Source organism: Protopterus annectens, chromosome 14.part0 (genome assembly GCF_019279795.1).
Source record: "Protopterus annectens isolate FY-2018-M chromosome 14.part0, PAN1.0, whole genome shotgun sequence".
NCBI lineage: Eukaryota > Metazoa > Chordata > Ceratodontiformes > Protopteridae > Protopterus > Protopterus annectens.
In genome coordinates this window covers 810,474,139-810,496,155 of record NC_056748.1, presented here as the reverse complement: position 1 = coordinate 810,496,155, position 22,017 = coordinate 810,474,139, and the positions used below count along the sequence as shown (strand labels likewise).

General features: G+C 36.5%; 1 protein-coding gene across 1 annotated transcript in view; it reads right to left on the bottom strand.

Annotated features, from left to right (window-relative positions):
- The window catches only part of LOC122788816 (calcium homeostasis modulator protein 3-like), a 76,051-nt gene that overhangs the window by 9,292 nt on the left and 44,742 nt on the right, over nucleotides 1–22,017 (bottom strand). The window contains exon 2 of the mRNA XM_044055690.1: nucleotides 17,213–17,468. Within this exon, the coding sequence (XP_043911625.1) occupies nucleotides 17,213–17,468 (256 nt within the window). The remainder of the gene's footprint in view (nucleotides 1–17,212; nucleotides 17,469–22,017) is intronic.

Below are 22,017 nucleotides of genomic sequence, written 5' to 3'. Positions count from 1 at the left end.
CAGATTCTCAATTTTATAAGATTCCTGAGAGAAGGCACAATCCACCATGTATTCTTGTCTCATTGCACCTGTAATTGAAAGCTTTTTGCCCTGCATTTTGGTGTTTGGGGTTAAGTCAAATATTTTGAGATTAGCAAATGTGTTATAGCTTTTCTTTGATCTAGTCCAGGTATGCTGCATTTTTCATACTGAGGTATGTGTTTGTGCCAAATAAGATCACTGTGGTCTTTCACCAGTTGTCTCTAGGTTCCAAATGTTGACGTACAGTGGTAAGTCTAATAACTGCTACAGAAGTCAGTGCTGCATTGATGATCATGTCAACTCCACAGAACAGAATGTTTCTGTTATCAGGACCTCTGTAGTGGCAGGGCTGGAAAATCTACTTTTAATTTTTAAGGCTGTAAAGCTAGCAAGATATGGATTAATAACCAAACAATGAGGATCATAAATACAGATTCACTTACGAACCTTTACACGTGACAGCATACACACGTTATCTGAATGCTAAAAATGACTGAAATAACATTAATTACAATCATCACTGAAGGTATAATATGTTCTGAATATAAAAAGAATGGGAGCGCCGTACATTGAAAACTGCTGAGTTTATTAAAACTGAGAGGTAAGAAGGAAGTAAAAGGCTTTACCTCTCCCCTCACCTTACTCATGTGTGCCAACCCTGCCTGTGTCCCAACCCTAACCTAACACATTAATGTACAAAAAGAAATCTTTCCCTAGTAGTTCCACTACACAAGAGACTCGAAGACAAAGGCATGCAACATCAAACACACATCACACTAACTCTATCCCCTTACTTAGCCCTAATTCTAATTCTAACTCACAAACACTCTTTCACACTCCCAGCCCAACTTCCTCTATTCCATGGACATTTCATTAGCAAAAGCAATGCTCATTGTTACTATTTTAACAACTCCTAAATTGCACCATTAATTAATGACGCTATCTGTGTCAGCAAAAATAGCTGATGACTTTCTGCATATTTGAACAAAAGCATGTATGTTTTTGGAAATGCCTGTGCAGCAGTCCTGTGTGTATTGATTGGTGAACACTGACACTGTTGTTCCAACTGTAGTAGCCGCTCACTTCAGAGACGCAGTCAGACGTTGCTGTTGCATGCCTCTGAATTACTGTTTAGTTCCATAGCACTACTAGGGCACGAGTGTGAAGCATTGTTAGGACCAAAACTTTTCTGAATAACCCCTATGATTTTTTTAGGGTATATGCCCCATGCAGGGATCGTTGACCCTTTACTTCAATATACTAGCTCCATGGTTACATAAAAGCAGAAAAGGGGCAGAAACCAGCTACACTGAAAGTTACTCCTGCTCAGTTAATCACATGGTAGAAATAGACATTACAGTTAGTACAACTGCAGCAGTGTTTCAGTTCAGCAGAAAGTATAACAACACGCCTCTGGAGCTATGGTGTGGAGGAATAAAGCCTTAACTAAGGCCTAGGTGACCTGGGTTTGATTAGTGGCCAGGCATCTGAGGAGCTAGTAGGGAGGAATGTGAGTGCCCATCCAAGTGAGAGGGATATCGTCGAAGATGCTCCATGAAGAGAGGAGTAGTCTACAGAGGGGAGTAGCTCTTGCCCACAGCTGATGAACAAAGGGGTGGGGGGAAATAAAGGTAGGTCATAATATCCCAGAAACAGAAGCAGTTGCTGGCACTACCACCTAGATGGCCTTAAGATCCACACCTGCTACAGCTCACTCAAAGGCTTGGGGGAAGAAAGAGGAGGTAGACCCAGCTATCAATGGGATACAGGGCAGCCATAATGAATGAACCAGTAAAGATGAGGAAAAAGGTATAAAAACATGCCAAACAACACTAAAGGTCAGACTTAAATTGAATGATAGCTTAACAAAAAACAAAATTAAAATTCAGCAATCAGATTTACTAATGTTCAGTTTCAACATAAGCACATAATGAACATTTGTTTGACTGTCTGTCAGAGAACTATATTGTTTCATTTGCTCTGTTTTGAAACTAAATGTGTGTGTGTGTGTGTGTGTGTGTGTGTGTGTGTGTGTGTGTGTGTGTGTGTGTGTGTGTGTGTGTGTGTGTGTGTGTGTGTGTGTGTGATTTCAGGTGATAAGATCCAAGTGTGGTCTTGCAGTATACGTTCTTCAAATCCAAGTAATCAGATAACATGCAATTTGAAGGACAGTGCATTAGCAGAGTGCTGACAGTGGTGAGACTGCAGAATATTGGGACATTTTTTTCACTTTTCCTCCAGTATTATGCAATCTTGGAGTTAGGATATTTAATTTGGTGGCAGTGGTGTGTCCCCTGCAATAAAGAAAGAAAGAGAGATTTTGGCCTTTTTTTGAGAACTCTATCTTTCAATATACATTTCATTGAAAGAAGGAGTTCAAGTAAATTATATTTTGATTGGTTGCCTACAATGTATGTATGCATCACTAAATATATTATCTCTTAAAATGTACAACTGTACCTCATTACAGTGTCTTCTCACAGTCATATACATGCTAATTTCCAATAAATGATACTTCAGTGTGTTTGTACACACTGACAGATCATCAACTGACAACCACAGGTCACAGACTGAGTTCCTATAACCATCGGTACCATTTAATTTACTATACTGCAGACCTCCATATATTCTATTCATCTGTTTTTTTATTCTTTTCAGTGGTTGCATTTTTAGAGTAATTACTTTTATTTTTTTCAGGGTATACAGCTGTAGTTGTTTTTTTTTCCTGGCTGGAAAGGCTATAGTGATATCAGGTTCCCTTAGGTCAAGTTTCACTTTCAGGCCAGACTTCAGAAACAATTAGCACACTCCACTAAGCAAAATATCACAATGACTGGCACTGTGTATGATGGAGCCAATTCAGAGCTATAGGGAGCATGATGGTATTACCCAGGCAATACTGTGATCAGTATCACATGCAAACGACTGTATAATAACATGCAAATGAGTGTATAATAACATGCAAATGAGCATCAGTATGGAAAGAAGGCAAATAGCAAATGCAAATGAAGATAAGCTGCATGGCAATGTGATTAAGAAATGGATACAAAATTGCACGAGATGCTGTGGGCAGCAAGTTTGTACACTGTCATTCCTTGGGGAACAGAGAGAAAGACTGTTAAGATGCCAGCACTGCTCTCTCTATTATTAGGCAGGATATGTCACAGGCTGTTTTCACAGCCAATGTCTGTGTCTGTGTGTGCCATCCCTTTCACATTGTGGATGGATTTGGCCACACCTAACCTACTATTAACTCCACAAAATGGACACAATTGAAACCTATTGTGTGGAAAGACACACCATATGAGAGCTTGCAGACATTTTCTGTCCTCACATGGAATCCCATAAAATGTGTGGAACAGTAATCCTTATAGACACTGAGGTATATATGGTACTGAACATCTTTGCTACAGGGACCTTCCAATGGCCATCAGTGAATATGGTGGTTGCGTCACAAGCATCTGCCTCATGCATACTATACCAGCAACTTGATGTCATGGTACAGGACCTGGAGGTACATATTTGGTTACCAATGACTGTAGAGTAGAGAAGTGCTACTATACAGGAACATAACCAATGTTTCTGAAGTTCTGTGGCTCATTGAATGTATTACATCTTCATCAAGGCACATCTGATCCACATAAACCCTGGCATATGAATCTGAAGAATTTTTACTCCATCATCTGTAAGCTGGAGTACAATGTACTGCGCAATATTTGCAATGTGTATGTTGGCCATCCATGCACTTTACATGATTCCTCCACCTGGTGCATGCCCCACCTTTATCAGCAATTTGCGGAGGGTGATTTCCCATAGGAGTGTCTAACCTGTGGGGTAAGATATACCCTGGAGCCATGGCTTATGACACTTACATGAAACCTACAGAGCATGGCAGAGATGATAGGTGTCCTTCCATGCACACAAAGAGCCTGCAGTAATACCTCTGTCTCTGTCAGGGAGAATGTTTCCAACCACTGATGTTGTTTCATTAATACCTACTTTCCAGTGCAGGGGGACATACACCAATGGTCAGTGTTAGGACAGAAATATGTCCACCATTAGCCATACCATTCCACATCCATTGCAACAGTGGCATGCCTCCTATGCACCACTTTTACAGATAATGCCAATAAAGTAGGCCAGTTGTGACAGTCTGAGGGAGAAACAAGGTGTGACATGCTCCCTATGATCTGCTGTATAGATCTGTACTCTTGCAAAGCCACGCTGCCATGTGTCCAACAGATTACATCCCCATCCTGCACCATTTACCTGGTGTGTCTCTCTCCACCTCACCCCTTTCTCTGTGCATAGTCATTGCACTCCTGTGGTGAAGGTCATGCATTCAGGCACATCCCAGTCTGTCTTTATGTCAATCTGTGTGGTTTCACATGTAACCCAAGCATGCAGCAGTACATTGGATGGGCTACTGTGTCCCAACCTGTGCCCTATATACTCACATTCCCAGTCTTACCGCCTGTGCTGTCAATTTCACTATTTGGAAAGGTATTGTTGAGCAACTCACACATTAGAAAGCAAGTATGTCCATTTTGCATTCCCATCTGCCTCTGGCCTGTGTACCCTTAACACAGCAATTGTAGAACAGATTCTTGTAAATCTGTAGCAAAATCAGCAGAGGATGAGCACTAAGTTGGTGACAGTGACTGTATCACATTATTATGGTCTTATAATGCACAAGTATGGTAACGAAGGCATTCTGATGAAATGTTTCTTTATAATGCATATAGAGTAGCTCATTTTTACCCATAGAGTGCACTTCAGGGCCCATGATTGCCCATGAAAACTCCTGTTGGCCCATGATGCATTATGCACATGGCCAGGCAGCACACATGCCCATGAGCTTCTGTAACCTAGTCATTGACCAGTAGGGGTGCAATAGCATAACAGTGCTGTGACCTGCAGTGCATTGTCATTCTGTGGTACACTGGATCTACTCTTTTCTCTTTCTTACTGTTGTATCCACCCATTTTCTTCCCATTTATAATACAAAGATGGTAGGGACTTTTGTATACAGTCCTTGCTGGGGCCCTAAACTATTCCTGTTTTGATATGGAGTGGCACAACAGTGCGTGTATGAATGGCCAGCATCATAGGTGTACTACAATGCATACCAACAGACCTTGGTCATGTGACTTGTTGATACACAGTCCATATCTTTGAAAGATATATCCTTTTTCCTCCAGCAATGAGCATGTCTATGCCAGCTTAATGTTACTGTACACTTAGTCTCCATCTGGTGATATTGTGCAGATTTCCTCTCAATAATTTTCACAGAACAGCAGGCCAGACTACTGTTTTTTTTTTTCTGAATCATGACATCAGTCTGTTTCAGATGATACAGAAACACAATGAATGTGAAATATAACCTACGGAAACAGCACATTTTTTTCAGGGATATGTTTTCAGAATATTCAGCAACCTGTTTTATATTTATTATTACTTTTGTTGATGTAATGCTATATTTTATTTGCATTTTGAAATATTGTATTTTATTTGAGTTGTAATTGTGTTAGACTTGTTTTCCCTTTACTGATTTTTTTTGGCATTTTAAGCATTATTGTTCTTAGTTTTTCATATTGTTTTAGATATTTTATTGACATATTTACATGTTTTGAGTCAGACTTTTCCAGTTGGTATTTTGCTTTGAGTTCTTTTATGTTTGATGACCTTTTTCTTTTGAAGTAAATCTAAAAATGTGGCTGTTTCTTTTTTCTTTTTTTATTGTTATATCATACCAACTGGCATTTTGTTTTATAGATCATGTTTTGCTTTGGAGTGTCTTCAGCTGATTTACATTGTTGTTGTGTGTTTTATGTTTAGTATGATAGCTTTTATTATACATTTTCCTAATATAGTGGGCAAGCTGAAGTGCTTTGCTTATTTTTGTTATGTTGATGTAATATAGAGATATTTTTATAGTAATCATCCTAAGAAAACACTTGTAAAGAAATGTTTTAGAATGGCATACAAAGTGTAGCACTTGACTAGCCCTACAGTGCACTATAGGGCTTGTGCCTGCCCATGAACATGCATTGCGGCCTACCATGTGTGCTTATGGGTAGGCGAGGGCCATGTAGCACACTGTAGGATTACTAATGTGCTATCTATCTATCTGTCTGTCTGCCTGTCTGTCTATCTATCTTATCTATCTATCTATCTATCTATCTATCTATCTGTCTGTCTGTTTTTGTTTACCCGAAAAGTTCAACTGATATAAACTCGTTTTTCAGTGGAGGCCTCAGGATAAAAACTTCACATTCAATACCAGTTTTGACATATACATAAAACACAGCTACATGATATCAGAGGGAATACAAAACATAGGTAGGTGTACATACACAAGAGAAAAAGCTTTACAATAGCTTACATAAACATCATTAGAAAAAGTCAATGTATATGGCTTGCATGGGCATTTACATTGTAGCTCATTAATAAGAAACAGACAGGCTTGTATATAGCAGACAGTGAGAGAGATAACATTGCAAAATATATTGTAATATTACTTGCAATTTCTAGGAATTAAAATAATGAAAATATGAGGCATAACTATGTAAATATTAGACAGGAGTGATCTAGTTGATAATGTAATATATTACCAAGTATAAATGTATCAATACATTTAGGATTAAGAAGTAAAGTAATCAGGAAAGTGAGATTGGTTGGGGCTACTTGGACTGTTGTAAGCAGTATTCATTTTCAATAGATGAGGAGAGAGAAATTGATGAAACAGTGACAGAGGGGGGACAGGGAGATAGTGGTTGCTCTAATCAGAGAAGAAGAGAGTGAATCTTGTCACTTAGAACCTGTGATTGATATAATTTATGTTATGCCTTGTGGTTTAGTATGTATCTTTCTGGCCCCATGGAGAAAATGTGGGAAGTAGAAAGGACAAGTATTTGGAGGAAGGACAACAGGTGTGGCCACTAAATTTATTCTAGCTGGGAGCTGAACCAGAACAGAGCCAATTCTTGTTTAGATATTGTTATAGTGGTAACTTGAAGGTATGTGTCTTGTCAGTTTTATTTCCAAAGGGATATAATTCAATTTTTTAGTGACTTGGTGGTAGTATACAGAATCCCCAGACAAGTTGCTTGTTTTGGGCATGCAGAGGAGAGAATTGTTACTTGACCATAGTACTCTATAACTGGATTATGGCTGGAACCATATTTTTCATTGATTGGCATTTTTCAGGGGAATGAATTAATTTGTGGACTATCTTGGGGTGTGAGTATGTAAGGTAGTTGGGGAGTTCTAGCCAGTGTAAATCTCTAAGGCTATACAGTGGTGGGTTTTAGTGGGGTGTTTGCTGCAAATTTCGCTATTTTATTGTAACATATGTTTAGTTTTAAGGATCTATTTATCTATACATCTATCTGTCTGTCTATCTCTATCTATCTATCTATCTATCTATCTATCTATCTATCTGTCTGTCTGTCTGTCTATCTATCTATCTATCTATCTATCTATCTATCTATCTATCTATCCATCAATAGATAATAGTCTTTATCTGTTTGCATGTGTGTGTGTGTGTGTGTGTGTGTGTGTGTGTGTGTGTGTGTGTGTGTGTGTGTGTATGGGTGCATGCACTGTATGTATTCCTTTGTAGGTGTATACATATATATTTTTTATTTATACATATGTGTGTATGTAAATATATATATATATATATATATATATATATATATATATATATTATATAGGTGTAGATAGATAATTATATAGATATAGGTGTAGAAAGATAATTATATATATATATATATATATATATATATATATGTCGTCAAATAACAAGCACAGCACGGCTCAATCAAACAGGAACCACGAACCACTGCAGTAAAAGTCCTTTATTTTAAAACCATCCGACAATTGTTAACACTTAAAAATGTTGAGCGCTTTCATCTAGTACATCTAGATTTCCTCAGAACATTAAACTGAATGCATCATGACTATTAAATACTTAATTTACCTGCCTTTTATGCAAATATAGTACCTCTAATTGATTTTTTAACCCCTGAATGAAACTTTAAGAATGTAACCTGTTGTTGGCTACAAACTATAACAACATAAAAGCAGTACAACAGTGATAATATCCATGTTCCAATGTGTTTTGAAAAAACAAGAAATCCATATTTTACACAATTCATCACTGTATAATATATTAACTATACATACTACTCTAACTAAAAACGCATATATATGTATATATTTTATATGTTTGAACCTATAGTGATTACATAGACCTTATAATCTGGTTGGATGTGATTATAAAGTATACTTTAAGTTCTCAGTAATGGTTTAGTAGGTATAACTTCATTGAGCCCGGGGGGTGTGGCTGCCCCTAAGCGCAATTGCCACTTTATTTCTTTTTCCCCCACTATGGCCTTTATATTGCCTCCTGTGGGATTGGGACTGACCACCTCCAATATACCAAACTTGAAATTCATACATAACTCATTATTTAATATATGTCTCGAAAGTGCGTTATTAACATCTTTTCTTTTGATACAATATAAATGGTCATACATTCTGTTTTTTAAGAATCTATCTGTCATTCCAACATAATAATTCTCACATGTATCACAGATAGCCAGATATATCACATGTCTTGTAAGGCAATTACCATTTTTAAAATAGATTTTGGTTCTGTTTTTGTCCTTTAAAATTATACTTTTGCCTTCATAAATAAATTTGCAATAATTACAACGTCCACACTTTGTGGTACCCCTACTTATATGTCCATCTATTTTAGTGGAACTTTGTCTTATTTCTATAAGTCTATGAAGACTATTACCTGCCTTATGTACAAAACTAGGCATTGAGGGAACCTTATCTTTCACCCCTACATCATTTGTTAGAATATGCCAATGCTTGGATATTATCTGTTTTACCTTATGTGTTTGATCTCCATATTTCACAATACATGCTCTATTGTATCCATGCCCATCTGTGGTATTGTTCCTGTTATTTATAGATATACCTTTACCTATCAACGGGTAATATTTCCTGCCCCATTCCTGCATAATATACTGTGTAAGATCTATCAACATCTTTTCAGGATAACCCTTTTCCCTAAACATGGTCTCCATAAGCTTAATTTCCTTGATCATGTTGTTCCTTTCAGATGTCATCCGCGCTGCCCTGATCATTTGCCCTTTCACAATGTTATACTTAACTTTATATGAATGGGCACTAGAGAAGTGCAAGTATCCATTGCTGTAGGTCTCTTTCCGATGTATCATAGACTGGAATGTCTTACCATCAGTATAAACGAATACATCTATTGTAGTGAAACCATTTTTTCTAGAAAATGTAAAAAATTGGAACGAGACACGCAGCAATACGAACAGAGAGTAGCTTACAGGTGGAATAGTAAGGATACAGGGAGACAGAGAGTTGCATACAAGGGTGACATTAAAGATTTTACACAAGAAAAAGAAATACATGAACAGCCTGTAGATGTTTTTTTAGAGGAAGAGGAACAAGACAAGTGGCATATAGCACAAAGAAGGAGGAAGGGGTTTCCCAGGTGGAATGTAGAGAGATAAGAAATGGGTTGAATACTGATTGTGCATCTAACATCAAAAGTTCTAGGAATAATACGCAAGTACGATGCATAGGCCAAGCGAAGGGTATAAATATTAATAGTATAGAGGCTAGAGTTAAAATTTATAACTATAGCAACTATGCACCCGATACCGACTTGGTAAAAGTATTTTCGAAGGGTATGAAATATATACCTGACAAATCAATAGATTTAGTAGATACCCTGGTAGAACTCAAGCTATTTCTAAGGAAGTTAAACTTAGGGGTATTCTTCCAAAATAGGTTGCAAATTGCACCCATGAATACACATCTTAGAAAAAAGAGCACTTTTACACCACCCATGGTTAAAACTTTGGAGACCTTTGAAAAAGCTATACAGGCTGATATTTATAAGTTATACAAGAAAAGCAAGTATTCTAAGAAGGATCAATCTGAGAGCAAACACATCTATACAGTTATTGATTCCATTTGCTCCGCTAATGTTAGGATTATGGTGGCTGATAAGGGGGGGGGGGATCGTACTCTACGATCAAGAAAAGTACAGTGCCAAGATATTTGAGATACTTAATGACACAACACAGTATGAAGTATCTTCACTGAATCAAGTTAACATTGCTCATAATAGAATAGACTCCTTTTTGGAGGAATTTTTGATAAACAACCAAGTTGATGAAGAGCTTTACAAATTCTTGAAAGTGGAGTATCCGATTTTGGCTACTATAAGAGGGATCCCCAAGGTACACAAAAATCCCACAGACCCCCCGTTTAGACCTATCATTTCAGGGAGCGCAAGTAAGACATTTCCATATGGTAAAGTAGTGGACAACAGATTGAAGCACATGTATAACACCATACCGCACATCATGAAAGATTCCTGGGAATTCCTGGGAATATTTAAACAAGAACTGTGGTCTCCTGATATCATTTTTGTAACCATTGATGTCAGGGAATTGTTCTCATGTATCCCTAGGTATGAAGGAATAGAAAGTTTCATACAGAGTATTAAGAACTTTGGTGGGTTACAGGAAGATGAAATTATTCTCCTTACTTCATTCATGGAAATAGTATTGGACTATAATTACATCTTTTATGAAGGAGAATATTATAAACAGGTCTCAGGGGTGGCAATGGGGGCAGCTTGTGCCCCCATGTATGCAAACATGGTTCTCCTAGACTGGGAAACAACGTATATTCTCAAAACAGACTGGATGTCGAAAATACAAAAGTATGTAAGATATCTGGATGATATATTCTTGTTATGGACAGGGAATACCAACGAATTAGAAGAATTTGTGAATTATATTAATGGTACCACCACTTATTTAAAATTTACTTATCAATGGGATAGCAAGGGTATTAACTACCTAGATGTATTCGTTTATACTGATGGTAAGACATTCCAGTCTATGATACATCGGAAAGAGACCTACAGCAATGGATACTTGCACTTCTCTAGTGCCCATTCATATAAAGTTAAGTATAACATTGTGAAAGGGCAAATGATCAGGGCAGCGCGGATGACATCTGAAAGGAACAACATGATCAAGGAAATTAAGCTTATGGAGACCATGTTTAGGGAAAAGGGTTATCCTGAAAAGATGTTGATAGATCTTACACAGTATATTATGCAGGAATGGGGTAGGAAATATTACCCGTTGATAGGTAAAGGTATATCTATAAATAACAGGAACAATACCACAGATGGTGCATGGATACAATAGAGCATGTATTGTGAAATATGGAGATCAAACACATAAGGTAAAACAGATAATATCCAAGCATTGGCATATTCTAACAAATGATGTAGGGGTGAAAGATAAGGTTCCCTCAATGCCTAGCTTTGTACATAAGGCAGGTAATAGTCTTCACAGACTTATAGAAATAAGACAAAGTTCCACCAAAATAGATGGACATATAAGTAGGGGTACCACAAAGTGTGGACGTTGTAATTATTGCAAATTTATTTATGAAGGCAAAAGTATAACATTAAAGGACAAAAACAGAACCAAAATCTATTTTAAAAATGGTAATTGCCTCACAAGGCATGTGATATATCTGGCTATCTGTGATACATGTGAGAATTATTATGTTGGAATGACAGATAGATTCTTAAAAAACAGAATGTATGACCATTTATATTGTATCAAAAGAAAAGATGTTAATAACGCACTATCGAGACATATATTAAATAATGAGTTATGTATGAATTTCAAGTTTGGTATATTGGAGGTGGTCAGTCCCAATCCCAGAGGAGGTAATATAAAGGCCATAGTGGGGGAAAAAGAAATAAAGTGGCAATTGCGCTTAGGGGCAGCCACACCCCCCGGGCTTAATGAAGTTATACCTACTAAACCATTATTGAGAACTTAAAGTATACTTTATAATCACATCCAACCAGATTATAAGGTCTATGTAATCACTATAGGTTCAAACATATAAAATATATACATATATATGCGTTTTTAGTTAGAGTAGTATGTATAGTTAATATATTATACAGTGATGAATTGTGTAAAATATGGATTTCTTGCTTTTTCAAAACACATTGGAACATGGATATTATCACTGTTGTACTGCTTTTATGTTGTTATAGTTTGTAGCCAACAACAGGTTACATTCTTAAAGTTTCATTCAGGGGTTAAAAAATCAATTAGAGGTACTATATTTGCATAAAAGGCGGGTAAATTAAGTATTTAATAGTCATGATGCATTCAGTTTAATGTTCTGAGGAAATCTAGATGTACTAGATGAAAGCGCTCAACATTTTTAAGTGTTAACAATTGTCGGATGGTTTTAAAATAAAGGACTTTTACTGCAGTGGTTCGTGGTTCCTGTTTGATTGAGCCGTGCTGTGCTTGTTATTTGACGACATTTGGTGGACTACAGGAACTGTTTGTGTGTGATATATATATATATATATATATATATATATATATATATATATATATATATATATTATAGAGAGACAGAGTAATAGATATTTCCCTCATCAAGTGCAGACTGCCAGATTCCAGATGTTAAGTTCAGCCTTTTGATATCTAACTGAACAGTCACGGCATTCAGTACGAAATCACTGCTCATACAGTTAATTCATAAGTTTGCACTAGCAATAATTTCTGTGCTTTGGAACTTCCTTTTGTTTTTGTTTGTGCAGTCATGGAATTAGCATATATAAGTCTGGGACTATGAGAGCTTGATCCTCACAAGGGGGTTGCAGGAGGGTTTCCTCTCCTGCAAAATGTTCATTTTATTTTTTTTCACTGGGCTTTAACCCAGGGCAGCTTATCTCAGTGAGATGAGTCTTCACCAAGTTGCCCTTCAAGGCCTCATAGCAGAAGCTATGCAAGTTAGTGTAGAGGAAGTCTGGCAGTGGAGAGATTAAGTCTGTGTGCTGTTATTGAGCTCCTTCCTGTGGTACAGGGTTTGATTCTATCTGGCTTCCATTTGCCTACTATGTGACCTTGAGCAAGTCATTTAACCAAGTAGTACTTTGGAGGAATTGGGGAATCGGGCTAGGCACCTCAGTGCTCTCCCAGACTACATGTCTAGTAACTGCCTATTAACCTTTACCAGGTTTTAATGCACCGCAAATGGCACTGTGTACTTCTATGACAGATGTTTACATACTTAACATATTTTATATAGATAGACAGACATGCATATAGGTACATGGCAGGCATTTCTTACAGTTTCTGACATTTCTTGAACTCTGTGGAAAATAGATATGGAATACCATTTGCATATGTGGGTGGGTGTGAATGAATGACATTTGATTTGCAAGTCACCTCTTCAAAACTGTTGAGTTTTCTGTCTGTTTTAAAGGAGCCAAATAAATTATCCAAAATGCATTGCAATATTTCCTTTCAATGCAATGAATTTCTTCCTCTCTCAAGTTTACACTGAACTAAATGTGCATTGTTATGTTCTCTTTCTAAAGTTAAATAATATCTCCTGAGCATTCAAATGTCAAACTTCCAGCATTTGCTGTTCTGCTGCTTTCATTAACTGCCTTCAGAAAGTGTGGATATATATATATATATATATATATATATATGTGTGTGTGTGTGTGTGTGTGTGTGTGTGTGTGTGCGTGTTTGTGTGTGTATGCATATATATATATATATATATATATATGTATATATATATATATATATATATATATGTGTGTGTGTGTATATATATATATATATATATATATATGTGTGTGTGTATATATATATATATATATATATATGTGTGTGTATATATATATATATATATATATATATATATATATATATATTTATATATATATAGGGTCTATATTACCATTTCGAATGGTAAAAATATCGAACGCTCACATGAGCGAAAAGGTACGTAAACGAACTTGTTTTTTTGGGGTCGTGGTACAGTGAGGATAGGGATAGTTGCCCTTTCCTCACTGTAGTGTGACCTCGGAGTTGGAATATATATTTAGCGGGGGGGGGTGATAATAGCAAGTTCATTTTTGTACGTTTTCGCTCATGTGAGCGTTCGATATTTTTACCATTCAAGATGGTAATATAGACCCATAGATGTATGTATGTATGTATATATATATATATATATATATATATATATAAGCTACTCTGCTGTGACATCAACGTTTTAACTGACAAATTTCCATTACTGAAGAATTCATATCGCTCTGTGGTTCCATGGCAATCTTATGAGAACAGAGTTCTTGTAATTACACAGAGACAATGATGCATTTACAGAGGGCATATTATCATTTGTGACAGCAATGTCATCTTATCAATACTGCATCAGTGTGGCTACTCTGTTTCACTTGCTCAGTAATGTTATATGATCCCTCTTTTATTGCAGTAATCTGTATGCCAGCAGCAGGGGGCAATACATGTTAAGAAACACATTTTAAAACCTCTGTTACATTATTACTTTATGTGCTTGCAATTACTGGCTACATTAGTGATATGCCACTGATAATACCTGTTCCATCTTCTTTGTCATCTTGTGGTTTGAAGGATTAGTACACTGAATGAGAAACTTTCAGTGCTGCTGTGCTAAAGAATGTACATTTATAAAGTTGATTAAAAAGCTCAGCTTTAAGAAACAAGAAAAAAATCTTAGGAAATCTGATGGAATAAAAAACATGAAATACCTACAAAAAGAAAGCTTTCACAGGGAAACAAGCACCCTGTACCCCCACATTATTCTCATCCAATGATCCCACCCCCCTTAGGGAAAGAGATAAGTCCCTTTCTTGGGGATGTGCAATCCAGAGCTAGAACAAGCAAGTGAGAATCCATCAAGCAGGTTTATATTTTATGTCTGCAGGGTCAAACATTTGAGTAGCAACTTTAGTAGTGGCACCTGAATTACGGTGGTTTTAGGACCACAGCAAGCAAAATACCTAAAAAGTAATTAAGTCAAGTCTAACATTTCTATTATGGGGGAAATAAATAGATCACATTGGCTCACATAGTGTATTAAACCATTGTGCTACAAAACATTTGCTTATAGAAAAATTTTAATTTTAATATAAATATTATCTTAGTTACATTTAGGGATATCAAAATATAATTCATTAATTACCAAAATGTTACGTTATAGAAAATGAAAATAAAACATTGGTAGAGGTATCATTTATGGTACTTAAAATATTTCAGATGTTATAACGAAGGGAAACATGATTTAAAACTAGTATGTGTTACACCACTTGTTTAATGTTCCCTTTGTACAAGAAAGATCATATATATTCATTACTTTTCAGTGCATTTTACACTGTATGTGTAACAGGTATGGGTTGATGCCTTGCATAATTTTGAAGCTAATATCATGTACAACAAAGATAACAAAGATGTCATATTAGGTAGGTGTGCACGTTTTACTTCTGAGTAAGGTTTGGGAAGTCATAACTACAATGCTGACATCTTGAAAACATTAATGTTTCAGTTAACCTTATTGCATTAGCTTTTCTCTCTCATTGCAGATCTACTTTGGGTACCTTGCTGTGTTTATGTATTTTTTTTAAACTGTGAAAGAAATGTCATTCAGGTGTAGATTATCCATCTATCTATCTATCTATCTATCTATCTATCTATCTATCTATCTATCTATTTATTATCAGACTTGCTGCTGTTTTACACCTCTGCTTCACAAGTGTAATGATTTAATCTTTTTTTTTTAAGTTTTGGACCCAAATAGTAGCAAGTTAATTCTGAAGTGAGTGAGTTGCTTACATTTTGAGGCATTGCATTACCACTTCTGTGTACATATGCACCAGTGGTGTCTTTGCATTGAATTTGATGTTATTCTGTATGGCTCTAGTAGGCAAGACAGCATAACAAGGTAACTAACATAGGAAAGCAGCATTAAAACTCTTTAACCCGAAAAGTGCTTACTTATGAGGAGCAGCTTTATCAATTGCTGTGCTATAGCTCTATATTTTAACCACTAATAAACACGAATATTATCAATTACTGTGCTATAGCTCTATATTTTAACCGCTAATAAACACGAATATTATCAATTACTGTGCTATAGCTCTATATTTTAACCGCTAATAAACACGAATATTATCAATTACTGTGCTATAGCTCTATATTTTAACCACTGATAAACATGAATATTATAAATTACTGTGCTATAGCTCTATATTTTAACCGTTGATAAACACAAATAGAATCACCTACACTGCGAATACATTGTGCATGTAACTTTTTAGTATGTAGCTGTGTATTCTAAGTCATAACCACATGACATCTGTGACACAAGTAACGTACATAGCAATGAATAAGTTGTTTGTACCACTAAGGTTATTTAATAAATAAAATTATGTTTTTTTAACTTAAGGCACAATACTGCTCTGGTTTTATTAAATGCAGTCATACAAGCATTCATTTTCTTACTTTTTAACATTTAATATTTCTGTAGACTGGGTTCATAGTAGAGAGGAAGGGAGCGTTTACTGTGGCCCAGGAGACTGAGGGTCAATTAGTGGCCCCAGCACTGGAGGATCGAGGCAGGTAGGAGGAAGAGTGAAGGAACCTGGCCTGCTCATCTCTCCTAGGAAGAGTGGAGACTATGGAAGTCATCGCTTGTGCTTCTTGGTTGGGTGGGACTGCTTGGATGGAACATCCTTTGTGGAAGTGAGGGGATGGCCTATTTAGGCAGCCCATTGTAAGTACACATACCCCCTCACCAGTATTTGCAAAAGTGCATGTTGGGGTTAGGGTCAACTAGAAAAAAGGCTGAACCAATTCTGATGGCTGCATGAACGATGGCTTATTCCAGCATCTCTTGCCCATTGTTGGGGAATGAATCATTTGACTGGTCAGGAGATGGGTAATGATCAGCAAGCAGCAAGAAAAAAAAGTATAAAAATATTTTTGTGTTTCATCAGTTATATATTAAAAAAATAATTATTTTATATAAAACTCTGTGTGTGTATATCTGTGTGTTTATATATGTGATGATATGAATGTGCCCTAGCAATAAGACTTGGGCCACCTTGTTATGTTCAGAGAACTCTGATAGTTTAGCTAGACCCTTGCTCAGAACTATGACTTATGATCTTTTCCTGTGCATATAAGCCTTTATTATTCACAAGTATAACAGTATTTTTGATTAAAAACTGCGAAGACGTTACCTGTGATAAACACCTGAGGTATCGAGACACTGCCTTTCTGATGCTAATATTTATCTCTTCGTCATGCTTTTTGCATGGAATTTTAGCAAGAAGCAACTCAAGCTCTGTCTCTGTTTTGTTGCTGAGCTCTGCAAATTTCTCTGGATTAACAGATTCACTAAAAGCACAGATGATGCTCTTCCCATCAAGTAGACTCATGATGATCCACATTACAGGAGCTAGTAGGGCTCGTTGAACTGTAGACGAAATCATATTCCTGTGGGAAGAGAAAGGAATGAAAATGGGATAATTACATTTAGTTATTCATAGAGGAGGTAGAGCAGTTCATATTTCCAGTAGTGTACCTTCCTGTTTATCTCATAACCTAGGTTAAATCTCACAAGTTAAACACATTATTAACAAAACCATTTTCTTTTTATATGGCAGCTTGAACTCTTTTCATATTTTGATAAGAGATGATATAGTTTTCAGTTTACCTAGCTAATGACTTCCAAACTCTTGCACTTTACTACAATGAATTTGTAATGCAACCACAACCTGGGCCATAAGGCAAAGACATTTCAAAGAAAAAAAAGAAAAACATATTTAAAACCACGTGTCACACAATATTTCCTAGACCAAATAAAACAGCATCATTAAAATATCTTTACCAATATTAAGTGCCTGTGTTTACCCTGGTCTTAATGAACACATCTCTCTGGGCCATACCTCTCAACCTGGAAACATCGAAAATCTGGACAAGGCCCATGAAAAATAGGTACAAATCTGTACGCTGATTAACATGGAATTTGCATACATAATTATGTAACCCCACCCACACCAATGGAATTGTGGGATACCAACTTTCAAATGCAAACTAAAGAACAGACAACCAAAATATGGCACCACACCAGAGTTCCCATGCAGCCATTCCAATGTTCCATTACCTGGCTATTTCACCCCATTTACCATAAACACTAATATGTGCATACTGCTTTACTTCTACAATGATTATTTGGATTTTATTTTTACATTTTGCAGCACAATAATGCACAAACACTAACAAACATATGCTAAACAAAACAATACTGTCTCACTATGAAAATAGACTTGGCATTAAACTTCTCTGCCCTTGAAAGTCACATTAATTAAAACAACATTGAAACCCACACCACATCCAAACAAAATGCATCTGGCCAGTGGTGGATAAAGATTACCTTTGGGCTGTCATACATGTGATTTTTGATGCACCTTCCTGATTGTATTAAATTATATTCCTTGTATTCTTATAAACTATATTCCTTGAATACAGCACACTTGTTAGAGCGCTTTTTAAATTTGTTTTGAACATTTTCCCAGTAAGCAGTGAAACAAAATGCACAAACCAATAATGACAAAACTGCCCAGTACCCCAATTCAGAACATTTCCATCATAACAGCCTTAGTCAAACTACTGCAATCCACCCGTATCCATAAATATGCACAATATCTGCAAAAGGAAAAGTCATCTAAATAATTTACGTTAAAGAGATCTGTAAATAACGAAGATCTTGTTGCTAGCAAACAACTTTATATTTCATTGCTTCATCTAAAAAATAAAGTGCCTGTTGCCCTTGAGGAATAAATTGCCTATATTGCATTAAAAAATGGTAAGCTATTAATATTGCAATAGGGAATGGATGGCAAACTGATAACAGGTTCATAGTTACTAGGTATCTCCATTCTCCGCCAAAGACATTCTTAGGACTACAGTATCCACACCCCAAAAGTACACAGTGCAGTATCAGCAATCTAGCTACATAATGTGGGAGTAGAATCCACAGCCTTCTGCATTAAAAGCAAGCATTTTACCTGTTGTGCTACTAGCACAAACAGAGTCACATAAGCAGCACTAAAGTTCGATCCCCCTGAAAACTATGCAGCACAAGACATCTGGAAAAAGCCAAAATGTATGGGGGGGGGCAAAGGCCCCAAATCAGGGACACTTTAAACATTGCTTGTATAATCCTAGAAAAGTTGCTAGAATAAAATGTTTTGTGTTACCATGCACTTCCTGAAAGATAGGATGACTGAAACTTAAATGGCCATCATTATTTAATGAATTCAGTTCTCACTGATTTGCCAGAAACCACAAATTTTAAGAGGAACAGACCACAAGTAGGAGCTATCTTAATTGCAGTAAGTAATAATACTGTAAAGCAATTGACTTTTGTAGTTAGCAATACCACACACAAAGCAATTGACTCCGGCATTAAGCAATACCACACAAAAAATCAGAAGCTTAACAGAAAAAGCAATACACGTCTGCAGACTGCAGTTTCTCAATTAGAACTGAAGCTTAATAGAACAGTGACCCGGCTTTCAGCTAGCCCCATTTGCAGTTGTTCTATAATTGCATGACTTTTAAAAAAAAAAATCACTTAGTAAGTACAAAATAATAAAGCAAGTTAAGCAACCGAAGGTCTTTTTCTCATAATACATTGTACTGACCCAAAATAAAATAAACACTTCTACACTCTGCCATTCTCGCACATAACTGCCACGTTGGCCCGTTTCTCATTTCAGCTTGCCTTAAACAGAAAAAACACAAATACCCAATACACTTTCTGAAACTGCAGAATAAGAAGCTTAACAGAAGAGCAATACATTACATACATGTCTGCAGACTGCCGTGCCATTTCTCTTTTCATCTTAAAAGTTTCTCTGAGCTCTCGCACACGCATAAGGCAATAAATAACACTTACAGTCTTTTTTTGCCCTAGACTATATACACACACACACACACACACGCACACACACACACACACACCTTACCTACAGTTCCAGCCAGCATAATCTGCTCATGATAATGACAGAATAAATCTCCATGTCCACGCTAAGCAGCAGAATAAATACATCCAAGCAGTAGCTCTCCATGGCACGCTAAAACATAAGCCGTCCAAACAGTTCCCGCTCGTGTTTACTTTAAATCCAAGCAGAGCAGCTCTCCATGCTAAAAAGAAGCCAGCAGCAGCAGAAAAAATAAATCCAAACAGATCCCGCTCGCGTTTGCCGGAAATACATGCCCTGTGGGGGCTTGAGCTGAATTCCGACTGGTTGGCAGAGCTGACATTCCTGATGTCATCTCGTGCATGATGACGTCAGCGAAACCGCAAATTTTTAAATAAATCTTTAAAAATAAATCTGAAATTAAGGGGTGCCACTCGGGAATCATGGCACCCCATTATTTAACCCCAAAATTAGTTTTTTACTGAGTAATTCGGTACAGTTGGGAGATATTGGGCTGCATTTTAAAACTGAAATCTTTAGAGAGATAGATTGATAAAAAGCATTGGAGTCTAAGTTGATTGGACCTTCTGCATTTTATAAATACATTTTTTAAAGATACATATTTAAAAAAAACTTTGTTTAGATACTATTGCTATGTGTACAACTATTTTTAGATCAGTCAGATTTTCAGAATGTATTTAATTGTAAGGAGACATATATCTTTACAAATTTTGGAGGGCTTTTCAGGAAGTTGTTACTTTTTAGTGATGTGTGCAAATGAATGCTATTTAACCTGTGTGTTATGAATCTTATTTTGTCTGATGAAGTTCATTGTACTTATATGAACAAAAGCACTTACGAATAAAATTATTTGCTGCCGAGTTGTTCCTGTTCCATTTTTTTTTTGTTTTAACAGTTTTGATTCTTTGCCTATTTAGTCATGTTTGTGTCTGGGATGGATACTGGTAACAGCTTGGAATCCCAGTCATTATTTTCGCAAACTCACTTTGGTAATACTACCGGAGAGAACCATCTTGGAAACCTAACAGCATTAATTCAACAGTCAGCCCATGTGGATGACATGGCCAGAAGGCTAAACACCACAGAAGTAAGAGAAGGCAACAACACCGTAATTAATGGGGTACGTCAGAACCTAAGTGATCAAGGGGCTGGAGGTAGCTTAAATCACTCTGTTATATCATCAGCACCTTTGATGACTAATAACAGTGAATGCCTGAACTGTATCCCCCCGCAAATATTGTTTCTATGCTCAAAAATAATATGAACAACACCAGTGAGCCAAGAGGCATGAGAGGTAATGGTCCGACAGTTGTACTTTTCCACTACTTAGAGCTGTACCATTTTCCTTTAGTACAGATGATCCTGGTATTAATCAAGCCTTACACCTTACTGGTAACATTGACCTGGAACATACAAACATTCTGAATAACCTGAAGAACTTTGATGGCAAACTCATGAAATACAAGAAATTACAGATAGAGATGAATTACTTCAAAGAATGCATCAGGAGACAACATATTACGAAGGGGTTTTGATTATGGAGATACCCGAATGGCTTGAGGAGAATTCCGGCTTTCATTGCAATCTTCTGCAGCTGTTCAACAGGCAAGGATGTGAATTCCTTGAATTACTAATCAAACATTACAGTCAACAAGCTGAAAAGCTTAAAGTGGAATTAGAAAGACTTGAAAATTAAATCACTTTAGATAGTGATTTCTTGCGGTACAAGTTCAAATATTACCGCATATTTTGAAGCATAGACCAAACCATTATTAAACTAAGGGACACTAAAATAAAGAAAATGGAGAGAGACATATGTGACTATGAAAACGGCTGTGCCTATCCTGCCCCTCCATCTTTTAATAGGGGAAAAAAATTAACCGTGAACTCTAACAATGAAGAGAATAACTACCCTATTTCCCAAACACAAGAAACTAGTACACACATCCCCCCAGGGTGTGCAAGCAATAGTCCTGAACCTCTCACTATAAGGAGGAGCAATAGGTTACATGAGTGGCAAGAGAATAATGCTCAAC